At 36.6% G+C, this 15,826-nt stretch overlaps 1 protein-coding gene across 3 annotated transcripts in view; it reads left to right on the top strand.

The window, feature by feature from the left end:
- Positions 1-15,826, top strand: part of LOC117670973 (sodium channel protein type 2 subunit alpha-like) — an 86,938-nt gene that overhangs the window by 22,572 nt on the left and 48,540 nt on the right. The window contains exons 2-8 of one of the 3 annotated variants that reach the window (XM_087881992.1): positions 4,781-4,909; positions 5,510-5,601; positions 6,778-7,050; positions 8,406-8,469; positions 11,248-11,389; positions 11,650-11,856; positions 14,636-14,908. In XM_087881992.1, coding sequence (XP_087738118.1) covers positions 4,781-4,909; positions 5,510-5,601; positions 6,778-7,050; positions 8,406-8,469; positions 11,248-11,389; positions 11,650-11,856; positions 14,636-14,908 — 1,180 coding nt within the window. Of the gene's footprint in view, positions 1-4,780; positions 4,910-5,322; positions 5,415-5,509; positions 5,602-6,777; positions 7,051-8,405; positions 8,470-11,247; positions 11,390-11,649; positions 11,857-14,635; positions 14,909-15,826 lie in introns of all 3 variants that reach the window. The other 2 variants (XM_087881994.1, XM_087881993.1) reach the window with 2 other exon arrangements.

Raw genomic sequence — 15,826 nt, 5'->3', positions numbered from 1 at the left:
GTTCCCATTTTTCTCTTTCTTCATGTGGAAGTTTCAATACTTCTTCATATGTATTAGGTGTTATTTGTTCTCCATTCATATGCATTATGTAATCTTTGTATTTATTTGGTATTTGGTTTCTATTGTTTCTAATAGTTCTTTCAGGCTTGCTATGGTTATCATGCAAATATCTAGCTTCCTTTTTTGTTAATGTGTCTGTCTTTATTTTATGCTGACTATTAGTCCAAGTTTTGGTTTTGTTCTTACTTTTGTTAATATTTTGATTTTCTGTTGTTCCTTCCTCGCAAGATATCGTATCTTTACATTTATTAGGAAATATTTCATTAAGGTGCAATTTTGACCAATTGGCCTGTTCATGGAACACAGCTGTTCTGGATACTATAAATTTGTTATTACTATCAATAAATCTGTACCCTTTGGTTCCAGTTTCGTATCCCATGAATCTTAATCTCCTGGATACGTTTTCTCCCTTTCTCCTCAATTGTTTAGGTATGTGTACGTCTGCAGTGACTCCAAATATGTGCATGTGTGATAATTTGGGTTTTCTATTGTACATCACCTCATATGGTGTCTTATTCACAATACTGGACCAGGTTCTATTTTGAGTGTAATTCGAATAATGTAATGCCTCTGACCAAAATTGTTTGCCTAAACCAGCATCCTCTAATGTGCACCTAATCATGGTTTGTAGTGTGGAATTTTTCCTCTCTGCAACTCCATTTTGAAATGCAGAAAAAGGATTGGACGTGAAATGTAACATTCCTCTATCCTTTAACCATTGGGAGAATTCTTTAGACATGAATTCACATCCCCTATCTGTCATAATTTGCTTTATTCTGATATTATGTTGTGTTTCTATACGTTTGTAGAATTCCTTAAATTTCTGAAATGTTTCATCCTTGTGCTTTAATGTGTAAACAAAACCATATCGGCTGTAGTCATCCACTATTGTTAGGAAGTAACGTTTTCTATAGGTAATTGAGGGACTTAATGGACCAACTAAGTCCATATGTACCAAATCAAAAATATTGTTAGTTGATCTGTTAGATTTTTTTGGTCTGGGACTGGTTTTTAGTTTGGTGGATTTACATACTGAGCATTCCAAATAATTTTCACAATTTTTTATTTTGACACCTTCTGCGTGTTCAGTCATTTTTTGTACTACAGGAAAGCTTGCATGTCCTAACTTCCTGTGTAAGATGTGAGCACACTCATCATGAATTGGTTTACCTATTTTTGGTTTCTTTTCCTTGTATGTATTTTTGTGATCATGAGTTATTCTACACTCATCACTGTCACTGTTACTGACATTTTCATCATCTGCTTCAATACAATCTTCCATATTTGAATCAATGTTATGTAAACATCTTTCTTTAGTTATCAGATAGGGTAGACCTCCTTTTATCATTACAGTACCTACATTTGTTTTGTTCTTTTCTATAGTTGCTTTCCCCTTTGAGAAAACTATATTGATATCAGATTCTCTGCTTAATTTTATGGCACTTAGTATGTTGTGAGGTATTTCTGGGATTAATAATACCCCCTCTATTTTCCCTAGACCAGGCAAGGTCACATTTCCTTTGCCTAGTACTTGAACCTTTTCTTGATTAGCTACCTTTATCACAAACTTATCTTCTATAAATGAAGATAATATACTTTTGTTGCTGGTGGTGTGATTTGTTGCACCAGAATCAATAAGCCAATTGTTATTCTCATCCTGCTGTGTTCTGGTGCTGTCTTGTTTATTTAGCCCATTCAGTGACCCAGATTTCCTCTCTTTTGAATTTTCTCTACCCCCTCTACCTTCTTTGTAATTTGGTGGACTTCTATATTTGTGTCTATCTGTGGAAGATTGTCTGTAATTATATTTGCTCCTATATTCTGGTCTATGTCTCTCTCTTGAGACTTTGGGGCAGTCTCTTCTACTATGTTCCCTGGATCCACAATTGTAGCATCTAAAGGCCTCATTATGTTTATCTTGAAAGACTACTTTCCTAAAAGGTTTGTGGTCTGTTTGGTTACTGGATCGATTTTTTCTTGAATTGTCTTCTGCTATCAATTTGTTAGATAGACTTTCTATGGATAAATATCCCAAATTAATGGTATCTAAGTGTGACATAAAGCTATCCCATGATGGATCAAGTGAATTGATAATAACACTTTTCATTGTTTGATCTGAAATCACTTCCCCCCTCAATTGTAGCTCAGCTCTTATTTTGTTTAGATTTATCAAATGCTCACTTATAGAAACCCCTGGTTTTACTCTAGAGGAAAAGAAATCCTTAGACATTCTTGTGGTTGTAGCTACGCTATCGCTGTGAAATAGATTAAACATGCATTGAATTATTTCTGATACAGTTAGGTTTGGTTTGATGCTATGATACATTGCAGGAGACACGCTAGATATTATTATGAAAAATGCTCTATGATGTAAACAATCTATTTTTAAAGTCCAAGGTCTTCTTGGAGGGCTAGTTATAAAGAATAGTAAATTTTCTTTCATGAAAATAACCTGAAGCTGTTGATACCACTCTTGTAAATTAATGCCATCAATTCTAAGTTTTGGGAAGTCACTGGGTAAGTTACCTACATTATTCTGTCCATTACTTACAACCTGGGGCAGTCCGTGATCTCTCAAGTGCAGGAAATTACAGAACGGCATTGGGATGCTTGCAATGAGTCTGCGCGGTTCTCTGGCCAGTTCAAGTCCTTCTGGGTCGTCTACGTAGTTTCGCACATGCGCGTTGCCCATTTCTTCTTTGGTGGCGTCGTGGAAGGTTCTCTCCCTTTCAGCTCTCTCGATCCGCTCCTCCTCAGATGAGTCGGTCTCTGGCTCGGTTTTTGGGGTTCTGGTGGTGGCGACGGTTCTTTTCTTCTTTTTGTGTGCGTTGGTATTCGATCTTGCCTGTGGTGTAGGGCGAAATCGGCATGGCTCTCTGGGCTCGGGCGTCGTCGCTTTCGAAGTCAGGATGGGAGCGTGCAGGTCTTGAGTCGCCGGTTTGATTTCTTGCTTCTTCGTAGATGTCTTGGTAATTTTCAGTCTTGGCCCAAAAGCAGCAAAAAGCGTTTTCATTGCTGATTTTACTTGAGATTTTGTTAAATCGTCTTCACTTTCTGATTTTGGATCATCTGAAGAGTTTGAGACTTCTTTCTCACTTTCTTCGTCTGATAGTGTTTTTCGCGCCAGAAATTTTGAACTGAGCGTTTTGATTGGCTCTGCTCCATTCTCTTTTGAAGTTCGTTGAAACCAAGATGGCTGCCATTCAAAATTTCGCGCGGGATCACATCTTTTCTTTTTAACAACTATTTTCTCAGTAGTCATCTCACTTACGGTTTTTTGATCTTTGGGTTTTTCTTTAAAGACGTTTTTCTCTCTCGCTGCTCCGCTGTTCTTCAGCATCTCCTGGAGGTCCGCGATGAGACTTTCATCATTCTTTTGGCTTTTTAGTATCTTTAATATCTCTGACCTGAGTTCGTTATTTTCTATTTCGATTTCTTTCTGGTCATTATTTTCACTCATTAGTTCTTCTTCTTCAGTGGTGTATTCTTCGGATTCTCTCGAAATCGCATTGGTGGATTCGTTGATCATCTCTTGATCAGTTTCTATTTCTTTGCTGTAGGCCCTGGTGTTGGGCCTATCTTTCTTGGACATTTTTAATTACTTATTGAGTCAATTAACCATCCTCTGCTACCAGCTTGTTGCAATATTTTCAGGATCAGACTCAATAAAGATAATAGGAGTTAGAGCTTTAAATATATTTCTTTTTAATTATGATAGGCATTCTATATTCACTGAATATTCAAGGTAGAAGCGACGAGAATGGTGAGGGTGGCTCCTTATATATACAAGGGGTGGAGCTAGGAATGGGAGTGGTAAGTTATGAATACATTAAAGTCCAAAGAATAAGTTAACCTCTGATGTCCCATATATACATTATTTACACATTGGAGAATAAGGCATTTACATCTGACATATACCAAATCCCATGCTTCTGGAAAGTTCCAGGGCTGAAGCAATTGCTTTTCTGCACATGTGAAAGTCAGGTTGGCTCTCTCTGGGTTGATTTTCTTCCCTCTGGGTTTGTAAAGAGAGCTTTTTTTTCAGAGAACCTTCCCTTAATTTGATTCTTGTTGGATCTTGTATCCTGTTTCTATTTTTGCAGTATTGTATTTTTAATTTTTATGTAGGATTGTTTTATATTGTGCTTTTTATATGAGTCGCTGAAAGTTGTTCTAGACTGGGGTGAACATATGTTTCATAAATAAATAAATTTATGCAAACCTGAGGTTCCCCCACTCCCGAGGCACCAGCTCTCGGATGTGGGTGTTGCTCATAAAAATGGACATTCGGAGAATGAGCTATTTATATAGGAGTAACAAGATTTTATGATACATGAAACATGTTTGCTTTTTTGCTTTTTTTTTGCTAGAAACAAGAAGTGAAACTTATAATGTATTTGCACATTCAATTTTCTACTAGAATATATACTGAGAGGCTGATTTATGTATTTATCAACACAACTTTAGTTGTGATCTCAATGGATCATGGACACAGTCATCCAATGTGTCTTAAATTAGTGTTGCTAGGTCAAAATAAAATACAAAAATATATTAATAATGTATGTTACCTTCATCTCATCTCACTAGGGAGTTATACTATTGAACATTTGGGGAAATTATTATTTCTAAAGTTTTATTTGTTGTTAAGTATGAAATCTGTGGGCAAATGAAGGAGAGTATGGAATTCAACATTCTTCAACTTTCACCTGCATGCTTCCAGGTACACATTCACTGGAATTTATACCTTTGAATCACTTACAAAAATCCTTGCAAGGGGCTTTTGTTTAGAAGGATTTACTTTTCTTCGAGATCCCTGGAACTGGCTTGACTTCAGTGTCATTTTGATGGCGTAAGTACTGTACTATACTTATTTTAAAAACTTTATAATGGACTTGAAATTGGTGCAAGAGTGTATCTCATTAGGAGGCATAGATTCCCTGGAATAAACAACATTCTGCCAATAGTGAAGTTTGCATTTCAGTAAAAATGCAAATGCTTACATAATATTGTAATCGTTTCTTTATATTTTAGAAATGCTAATCCCAACTCCTATTTAAATATTTAATAGGATGAGTTAGGACTTCAACACCCATAGCTTCCAGCCAGGATGGCTAAAGGCTAAAGGGCATTAAGTAGGGGAATTTTACTGATGGGCCTAGTACTGCAAAAGGACAAATTATCTAAATGGCCTTCATGAAAAAACACCGAGTAATTAGCCTAAGCTCTGCCTCAACTCTGAATAACTGTGGTTTAATTCTACAGGTATGTAACAGAATTTGTAAACCTAGGCAATGTTTCAGCTCTTCGAACTTTCAGAGTATTGAGAGCTTTGAAAACTATTTCTGTAATTCCAGGTAAGGAGTGGCTTGACGAAGGGCCAGGCCCCTGGTATTTCCAACTGTTTTTTGTGTGTTGTCATTGTGTTTGTGTGTGAACTCCCCTATTACAGATATGTGACAGAGTTTGTGGACCTGGGCAATGTCTCAGCGTTGAGAACATTCAGAGTTCTCCGGGCATTGAAAACAATATCAGTCATTCCAGGTGAGAGCTAGGTTAAAACCAGAGGCTGACTTCTTAGTTTCATGGAAGTCATCCACTTTTTTTGTAGATAAGTCTTGCTGATCGCTGCTAATGTTACTAAAAGGCAGGAATCGGAAGATCTTTGCCTTTTCAAATGTAACATTTATTTTGATTTGCAAAGTCAGCCTTTGAGTTTTAAAAACAATTGCATGTGACACCTACAAAATGCACAGCTTACATGTTTTATTTTGGTTCTGGGTTTGCTTTATGTTGATGCTGCTGCATTTATAGATGATTTTTTTTTCTTGCACAATGGAAAGCTTTAATTAATACTATGGCTCTTGTATGGCCATATTTTTTTAATATATTGTTTCAATGTGTCATCTTAAACACATTTAGAAGACTGCCCAAAAAACATGGTGAGATTTATTCCTGAGAGAACACAAAAGGACAAGATCCCTCTTCACGATCAGATTTGAATTAAGATGTTACAGAAGTTTTCAAAATTAGTGGTTGAAATAAGATTTTGACATATATCGGGTATTCAGTTTCCAGAATTTTTAGCCAGCATGCTGGCCCAGAAATTCCAGGAATTTCTATCCCAATATGTCAAGACGTATGAATGAACTGAAGAAACTTCAAAAAAAGTGTGGGATAATTTTTAAAATAAAAATAAATGATAAATAGAGATGTATACTTGTTGAATATATTATGCTTGATCTTAGCCAAAAGGCCAAGAAGAGACTATTAATTAAAGGCCAAAATAGTCATCTCACCTCTCACCTCTCTGCTTTCACTTTTTTGGAGAATAATTTAAAAAATGGATTGCCTTAAATGAATATGCCATTTTTAAACAAAAAAGGGAAGCAGTACATCTCATTTTGTATACCTTATAGAACCGGGGTCTCCAACGTTGGCAACTTTAAGACTTGGGGACTTCAACTCCCAGAGTTCCTCAGCCAACAAAGCTCGCTGAGGAATTCTGGGAGCTGAAGTCCACAAGTCTTAAAGTTGCCAACGTTGGAGACCCCTGTTATAGAAGGTTTTTCTTCATACATTTTTACAAGTGCTAATGCTGTTCATAAAGCTTCACTGTTTCACAAATGGGACATGGCTGTGGCTGCATGGCATATTAAATAGAATGGAAGAACTTTTGACACACTCTGATCAGCATTTTTGGTCCCTTTCTGCCTGCAGGCCTGAAGACAATTGTAGGGGCCCTCATTCAATCTGTGAAGAAGCTCTCAGATGTCATGATCCTGACCGTGTTTTGTCTGAGTGTATTTGCACTAATAGGGCTCCAACTTTTCATGGGAAACCTGAGACATAAATGCTTGCTGTGGCCATTGGACAATTCTACTTTTGATGGAAACATCACTTCCCACTTCAATAGCACAAAGGGAGACAATGATACCTTTGTAAATATGACAGTGACCACTTTTAACTGGGAGGAGTACATTGAGGATGAAAGTAAGGATGCTTTAACATAATTGGATATACAGAGGGAAAAAATACAACCATGTATATTATTGGTCATCTGAGGGTCATTTGTCAGCTCTCTGAAAGTCATTGAACCCACTTGGTTGAAAATTCTCCTCGAAAAGATCCAACAGGATCTCCTTCATAACAAAGAAGAAAACAACAAATGGAGCAACATTGTCATTTCATACATTGCAGGAATATTTGAAAACTCAGGAAGATTTTCAACCAACACAACATATGTGCCCACTTTAAACTCAGGAATACATTAAGGCAGAAACTTATCCATCCCAAGGACAAAATACAAACTACTGCAATGTAGTATATGCAGTGCAATGCAGTGAGACATGTACAGACCTGTACATTGAGGAAACAAAACAACCACTTCACAAATGCACGACACAACATAGGAGAAAAAACCCCATCAGTCCATTTGTATTTGAAAGGCAAAGGTCACTCTTTTATAGACAGCAAAGTCCACATTCTGCATAGAGAGGACCACTGGTTTGAAAGACAGACTAAAGAGGCCATATACATTAAGATTGAACAGCCCTCTCAACAGAGGAGGAGGAATACAACACCACCTCTCTTCTGTTTACATAGCAGTCCTTTCAGCAGTCCCAAGAAGGCTCCACCGCCATTTGCACTCTGATTTACCCCCAAATGATAAATGATAAACCCCCAAATGACCACAGTGACTCTCAGAGAACTAACAACCAGATGAGCTGCAAAGAGTATAAATCCTTCCATTTTCCTCCAGTCATTTAAAACTGAAGAAGCTTTTTAGATGAGAAGTAAAATGTTTTCAAAGCAAAAAACCAAGTTCAGTTGCCTTTTGGAAAAAAGCATCTTTGGTATTCACCCTTCTCATATACTCAGGATGCCAAGATCTCTACTGAATTCAGTAGGGCTAACTCCTACAAATTGGGATGGGACTGTAAATTTAAGTTTTCTTTATACATACGATGATACAAATTTATATATTTGAATCTATTAGTAGAGTGTTTCTAACAATGAACATCTAAATGTATGAAAGAGAAACCCTTGTTTACTTTTAAAATAAAATAAAGTTTTGCACCGTTATATTTTATTTGTTCTAATTTATTTGCTGCTTAATTCAAACAAAGCTTCAAGAGGCTTACAAAATAATTCAGTAAAACAATAATAAAAATGATAGGAAAAAAGTAATAGCAATAGTCCATAACTTCCATAAAAGAGAGTTTTCTTCATCACACATTTATAATTAATTGTAGCATTTTGATTTCATACTTCTGTTGTTTATGGATCTATATTTAATATCAGCAAACAAAAATAGTACTGTAATTGTTTTTTCTTTTCTCAATCAGGTCATTTTTATGTTTTGGAAGGACAGCGAGATGCACTTCTTTGTGGTAATAGCTCAGATGCTGGGTAAGAATATTTAATATCCCATTATATTCCATACTATTGTAATGTAATTCGAAAACGTTTGATCTCACATGATCCAGGATCTGCAGGAGCTACTCTATGAGAAGTAAGAAGTCTTATGAGCATAAGAGATGATTGTGCATATTAGAATGATCATCCTAATGTAATGTAATTACCTAACAAGATAATGCTAGCAGAAATTAGCATACCTAGTTATGCACTGGTAATGGATTTATCCAAATAGAAGTGCCTGCTCTTATCTATTATTTAACAAAAATGTTTGGTTTAAATAATCCAAATGTTTGGTTTAAATAATCCAAAATTATTTAAACCAAATGTTTGTAAAGCACTTTGATAATCAATGGATTAATTTTTGAAATGTATTTTAAAATTCAAAACAAATTGTGAGCATATCAAAATCTCTCCAGAATGATTGCCAAATTATTTATCAAGCAATTGGTCTGCCATAGTTTAAAACAGCAGCAGAAAAACTAAAGGATCCCTTTTATATCATTCTTGTATTAAAAAAAAAAAAGGCAAGAGCTTTTTTAAAAAAAAACAGTAGAAAGACAAGAAATATGTATGTATCTTTCTTTCTTAAATAATTGCCAGGCTAATTTTTGCTTGCTGAGGAAGCTAGTTGATTCAATGTGTAGTGGTGATGGGGAATATCATCTCTTGCAACATTATGTTTGGGATAAGAAAATGCACCATTGTCTGGCATTATTCTCTATTATCCTAAATTTCATCAAATTATTCCTGGCAACTTTGTTCATTTTCCCATGTTCTTTTTTTGCCTTTCCAAAACAACTTGCAGGGCATTGCACAGAAAACTACACCAAAAGAAGCTAGGCATTTGGGGAAATTGGGGACTTTCTTGAACTGTAATATTCATTTACATCTGGTTTCTCTGAATCCAACACATGCGGAACCTTATTTTTGAAGTATATGTATTTGAATTCTGATTTTGTACTTTTGTTAATTAGCTGAAACTTTTGATTATGGCTGGGAAACATCTGCCTATTCAAAAATGTTTTCACAAGCTTTTGCCCCTGCCAAATATGATTTTTTTAAAAAAACTATGTTTGCAAATGTCATTTTAGAGATTTACTTGATGCGTAATAAATTTAGAATGACAAAAGTAATTGATATGGGGTGATATCAATAATAAGCAAGCAAAGCATCAAAAGCAATCACTTATTGAATTTATTTCCACCTATTATTTAATATTGTGCAATGCCCTTGCTATACAATAACATGTTTTGTCAAGAATTAGTGTAAAAATACAGTAGCATGATAAAGTGCTAAAGTAGGCAGAGGTTGCCAACAAGAGCCGAGGTGGCGCAGTGGTTAGGGTGCAGTACTGCAGCTACTTCAGCTGACTGCTAGTTCAGCAGATCAGCTGATCAAATCTCACCAGCTCAAGGTTGTCTCAGCCTTCCATCCTTCCGAGGTGGGTAAAATGAGGACCCAGATTGTTGGGGGCAATGTGCTATTTAGTATACTGTCTTTGGTGTAAGCCGCCCAGAGTCCTCGGAGAATGGGCGGCATAGAAATATGAATAATAAATAAAAATTAAAAATTAAGCTATTGCTTAACGCATTGTAAGCCGCCCTGAGTCTCCGGAGAAGGGCGGCATATAAATCAAATTAAAAAAATAAATAAAAAATAAATAAATAAAGTATGATAATTATATGAGTATTTAGCTTTGCTACTTTTCGTGAATATTTCATGGTTTACTCTAAAGAGTGGTGGTAGCTCAGTGGTTAGAATGCAGTACTGCAGGCTACTTCTGCTGCCTGCTAGCTGCCTGCAATTTGGCAGTTTGAATCTCACCAGGCTGAAGGTTGACTCAGCCTTCCATCCTTCCGAGGTCAGTAAAATGAAGACCCAGACTGTTGGGGGCAATACGCTGACTGTGAAAACCACTTAGAGAGAGCTGTAAAGCATTATGAAGTGGTGTATATAAGTCTAAGTGCTATTGTTATTGCTAAATATGTAGCTAGAAGAAGAAAAAATGACCAGGAATTCTAGTTCTGTAAAGGCTAACAATATTTATTATTCTTTTGGCTATCAACTTTTTATCACCAGGTAAAGGCTAATTTTAGATAGCTTTAAGATTAAAAACTAATGTATTTTTCAGATCAAGCAAATGCCCTGGTCCAATATTAGAGACATTGGCCACTAGTTCAGGTGCCGTTGTATGCTTTACAAAACATGTATAATGCAAAATCTCTTTTTGTAATACATACATTAAGACAGCTGTCATTGAAATTAATGAGCTGTTGATCCTCCATCAAAAGTTAACAGCTAAAAACTCAAAATTCAAGGGTTACTTACAAGATCTAATAAGGAAGAGGAGAGAAGGGAAATTAAAGCAATCCATATCAAGGGTAGGGTCTCTTGAATGAAGGCAAATATACATGATGACCCAGGATAATGTTGCAGGATCCAATCTGGATCTGTCACTGGGACCAGAGGTTTAGTCTTCCGAGTTTGCGGACTCATGCTGGAGCCCATCCTCAGGAGTCTGTGGGATCTGTGCATCTGGCAAAACAACTCTCTTGGTATCTCAGCATGAATGGAGTATTAGTTATATAGGACTAAAATGTTCATTGATCTCAGTGAGATGTAAAGTGCAGCCGAACCCAGTTTTGTACATTCAATCACAATCCGGAACATAGTGGAAAATAAATGGTTCAGGTTAGAATTAAAATGTCATTTTGAAAATACTTTTAAAGTGCAAATAACAATAATATTCAATGCAATTCCTTTTCATAGCCAATGCCCAGAAGGATATGTGTGTATAAAAGCTGGTAGAAACCCCAACTACGGCTACACAAGCTTTGACACCTTCAGCTGGGCCTTTTTATCACTCTTTCGGCTGATGACTCAGGACTTCTGGGAAAATCTTTACCAACTGGTGAGGCAAGATTAATATGTATGACATTGGAACAAAAGTACCAGTCTTGCTGCTGATTTATTTTAATGTAACTAACTAACTTTTACATTAGCAACAAAGAATTGCTACCTATTATGCCTATTTGGTATGTCATTGTAGTTTTATGATTGCAATCGTAAAATACCAGTGATTTTTAATAACTAAAATGATTTTTTTAAAAATCAGGTAGATGAGTTCTTGTTGTGTTTGTTTGTCTTTCTTTCTTCAACTCACTTTCCCAGACTCTACGTGCTGCAGGCAAAACATACATGATCTTTTTTGTCCTGGTGATTTTCTTGGGTTCTTTCTACCTGATCAACTTGATCCTGGCTGTTGTTGCCATGGCTTATGAAGAGCAGAATCAAGCCACCATGGAAGAAGCTGAGCAGAAAGAGGCAGAGTTCCAGCAGATGCTGGAACAGCTGAAAAAACAGCAAGAAGAGGCTCAGGTAGCTTGCTTTTAGAAGATGTTGTTTTGAAATTGCTGAAATGTGGGGGATATATTAAATGCATCTTCCTGGATTTTTATTCAAGTGTGTTCCAATAGATAATGCATAAAATATAGGATGCATATCATGTTGCTAGTTACCACAGCCTGGAAGAGATGGAGCCACACTGATTTCATATGTTCCCTCTTTGTCATATGAGTTGTTTATACTGGACCTTTTCTTTCCTCAGAGCATCCTAAGATGCTCAGAGGTTCTGAGCATCTTAAATCAAAATATCCTGTAATTAGCTATAAGGAGTGTTGTTGCCATCCATATAGGAGTGTAGGTCCATCCCAGTGACATAATACCTCATCTCTGCATTCTCATGCCTTTGCCATTGTGTGTTATCAGGAACATGCTAAACAATACTTGCCTGAAGCTGGAGAAAAATGGGACCCGGTATCAACCCAGAGCGGGATGGAGCCCATTAAATGGCTTGTGTGATGTGTTGTCGCCGGCGTGAGGGGATATTATATTATTTGATTATTTGATTATTTTCTTCTATTAGTTTTATTTTTTATATGTGATGTTTTTATATTCCTGTAAGCCGCCTTGAGTCACCATGTGCAAATAGGGGGCAATAGAAATTTTCTAAATAAATAAAATAAAAAACAAAATAAATTGATAATGACAGTATGGGAATGCAAGGGGAGGGTTATCTTGGTCCATTGTTGAATCTATACCTCCATCCATTTGGAAGCCCTCTTTATGGCTTCCCAATTGAGACTGAAACAGTGCCTCCTACTCTTGCTGAATTGATTTTGTAAGGTTATCCAAGTAACACCCAAGGCAGTCTATTCTAACAATTAAATTGTTTGGTTAGAGCACAAGCAGGTTTTTTTAAAGTCCTATTTTTATGGCCAATCAGTAGTTCTATTTAGGCATTTGCCTGATAATTTTAAACAATGTAAAAAGTGGGAATATTTCTTTGGACTTCTCCCATGTTTTCATATTCTACTTACTCCATCCTTGATTTTTCTAGCTTCACACATTCAACCAAGATCATGAAAGGAATACTGAATTCATATAAGCTTGATTGTGAGTTCAGATCTCTGTGTAATTTGCCACCAGACTTCCAAGTCATAAGTGGAAATCTACTTGCATTCATGCAGAAGGGAGTACTTTTCTTCTCACCTCCCAACTGAATGTGTGAAGGTTAGAGAGAGCTTGTCCTGGACTTGGCAAGAGGTTAATACAACAAATACACACAGTTTCATCTTCTACCTTGTTTGAAGTCCTTAAGACCCAGTTGAACATGGCTCTTGTAGGGAATAGGGGCAGAATTGTATTCTGTGTACCCTCTATAGCTAAGGGAAGGTAACAGTGGGCTTTTTACTGATACAATTTGCATATGTGATTGAGATCCCCAACATGACTGAAGTTCATATTCATGTATACATTGGCTGTTCTCACCTCCTGCTGCCAGAGATGTGGAAAGCAGTTGATATAAGCGCAGTGTTGGCATTCAAGAAAATATAAAAATAATGCAGTAGGTGAAAATAGTTTACCTTGGCATTGGTGAAGCTTTCAAAATACAGTAGAAGGAGTAGAGTTACAAACTTTGACATCAACTGATTCTTGAACAGCTGGTGGGATTGTCTGCTGTATTAAAAAAAACCCTATGCAGATGTTTCTAGAGGTTATTGTGGGTTAACAGCCTCTCTGAACAAGCTAATTTATGCAGAGAGAGCTATTAGTCCATCTAGCTCAGCATTATTGACAGCAAGCTCTCCAGGGTTTCGAGCACAGAGACTTTTCTGCCTCTTTAGAAAGGCAAAGAGTCAAACTCAGGGTCACGCAAAGCAGATGCTCTGCCAGTCAAGTTTTGGCTTCTTAGAAATAGAAATAGAATAACAGAGTTGGGAGGGACCTTGGAGGTCTTCTAGTCCAACCCCCTGCTTAGGCAGGAAAACCTACACCACTTCAGACAAATGATTATCCAATCTGTCCTTAAAAATTTCCAGTGTTGGAGCATTCACAACCTCTGGAGGCAAGTTGTTCCACTGGTTAATTGTTCTAACTGTCAGGAAATTTCTTCTTAGTTCTAGGTTGCTTCTTTCCTTGATTAGTTTCCATCCATTGCTTCTTATACTGCTCTCAAGTGCTCTGGAGAATAGCTTGACTCCTTCTTCTTTGTGGCAGCCCCTGAGATATCGGAACACTGCTATCATGTCACCCCTAGTCCTTCTTTTCCAAATTCTTTATCAAAATGTAGATCCTGGAGTAAAGTGGTCCTAATTTTTTTAAAAAAAAACCCACTTCCTTAATAGCACCATTATTAAAAACATTAGGGACTGCTATACTCCCATATTTTTAGAAAACTATATTATCTTTGAAAGATCCAATCTGGGTTGGTCACCAGGAACAGAGATTTAGTCTTCTGAGCTTTCAGACTTGTGCTGGAGCCCATTCTCAGGGAATTTCTCTCATAGAAAGAATGTGTCTATGAAGTTCTATGAAGATGGACTCCAGCATGACTCTGCAAGCTTGGAAGACAAAACCTCTGGTTCCGGTGACCAACCCAGATTGGATCCTGCAATATTATCCTGGGATATATTTGCCTTCATTTGTGTGTTCCCTTTCTATTTCATTCCGAAGAAGACACATCCATAATTGATGTTAGTTTTTAATTTAATTGCTTTGTGATTGTGTAACCTTGGAATAATAATGGAATTCTCTACAAGGATGATGAATGTTGTAATCCAAGTAATACCAATTACCTGATCCTGTAACACAACAGACAACAGCAGCTGTGGCAGCAGCATCAGTTGCATCAAGAGATTTCAGCGGCGTGGGTGGATTGGGGGAGCTCTTGGAAAGTTCTTCAGAGGCATCTAAATTAAGCTCAAAGAGTGCTAAAGACAGAAGGAACAAAAGGAAAAAAAGGAAGCAGAAGGAGCTCTCGGAAGCAGAAGATAAGGAAGAAGTGGAGAGGTTTCCTAAATCTGAATCAGAAGATAGCATCAGGAGGGGAGGTCGCTTATCCTATGAAAAGAGAACCTCAACTCACCAGGTATGCTACAGTATTCATCTAAACTATGCAGTAGATTCTAATATATTTCTGGAACTCTGCACTTTGATATGGCCCAAGGGCTAATCAATAAATAAATTCATTCATTCGCTATATATTTCAGCTCCAAAAATCAGAACATGGTACATCAGTCCCACAACGATGTAATTTTCTTTCACAAGAACTTGATAATTTTTTAGGAAAATAGGTGCATTGTTGTTGTTGTTGTTGTTGTTGTTGTTGTTGTTGTTGTTGTTGTTATTATTATTATTAATATTAATATTAATATTAATATTATTATTATTATTATTATTAAAGATCGGGGACCAGGGCAGGCTATCCATATAAATTCTGGAATTCTTTGCTATGCTTTCCATTGACTTTTATAGGGTAAGATAACAAGTCTGCTGATTTTGGATCACAATGGGTATCATCTTTTTAAAATTCATAGCCCTGAGTGTGTTTTTTAATATTTTTCCATATATGTGAACCTTGCCAATTTGGTAACCATATTATGGAGTCACAAATTATTCTGTTAGTGACAAGTGTCTATTACAGGGAGTGTTTCTTTTCTTTCCAGATTCCGGGGCAACTATAGGGTTATGAATGGGGGATAATATGCAACCAATAGCTATCATGAACAACAGAAGCAACTTCAGTTACAACTTAAAGCATTTGTGCTTGCGGGTAAAATATAGAAGCACAAGAGTTTTCTTTATTTGTTCTTTATTAATATATTTGTATCCCACTATAAGGAGGGAGGCTTGTATTGAAAATATATTTGTTCAGTAAAGAAACAGAGAAAGAGGTGATAGAGATACAGAGGAAGAGATATGATAGAGATGGAGATGATATTGAGATAGAGACAGAGATATTGATACACCTTTTTCTTTCGCTGCATTTGATATCATCTGGTTTGTT

This window comes from Pantherophis guttatus, chromosome 1 (assembly GCF_059756535.1).
Source record: "Pantherophis guttatus breed Tessera chromosome 1, ASM5975653v1, whole genome shotgun sequence".
NCBI lineage: Eukaryota > Metazoa > Chordata > Lepidosauria > Squamata > Colubridae > Pantherophis > Pantherophis guttatus.
This window is presented reverse-complemented; position numbering and strand designations above follow the sequence as displayed.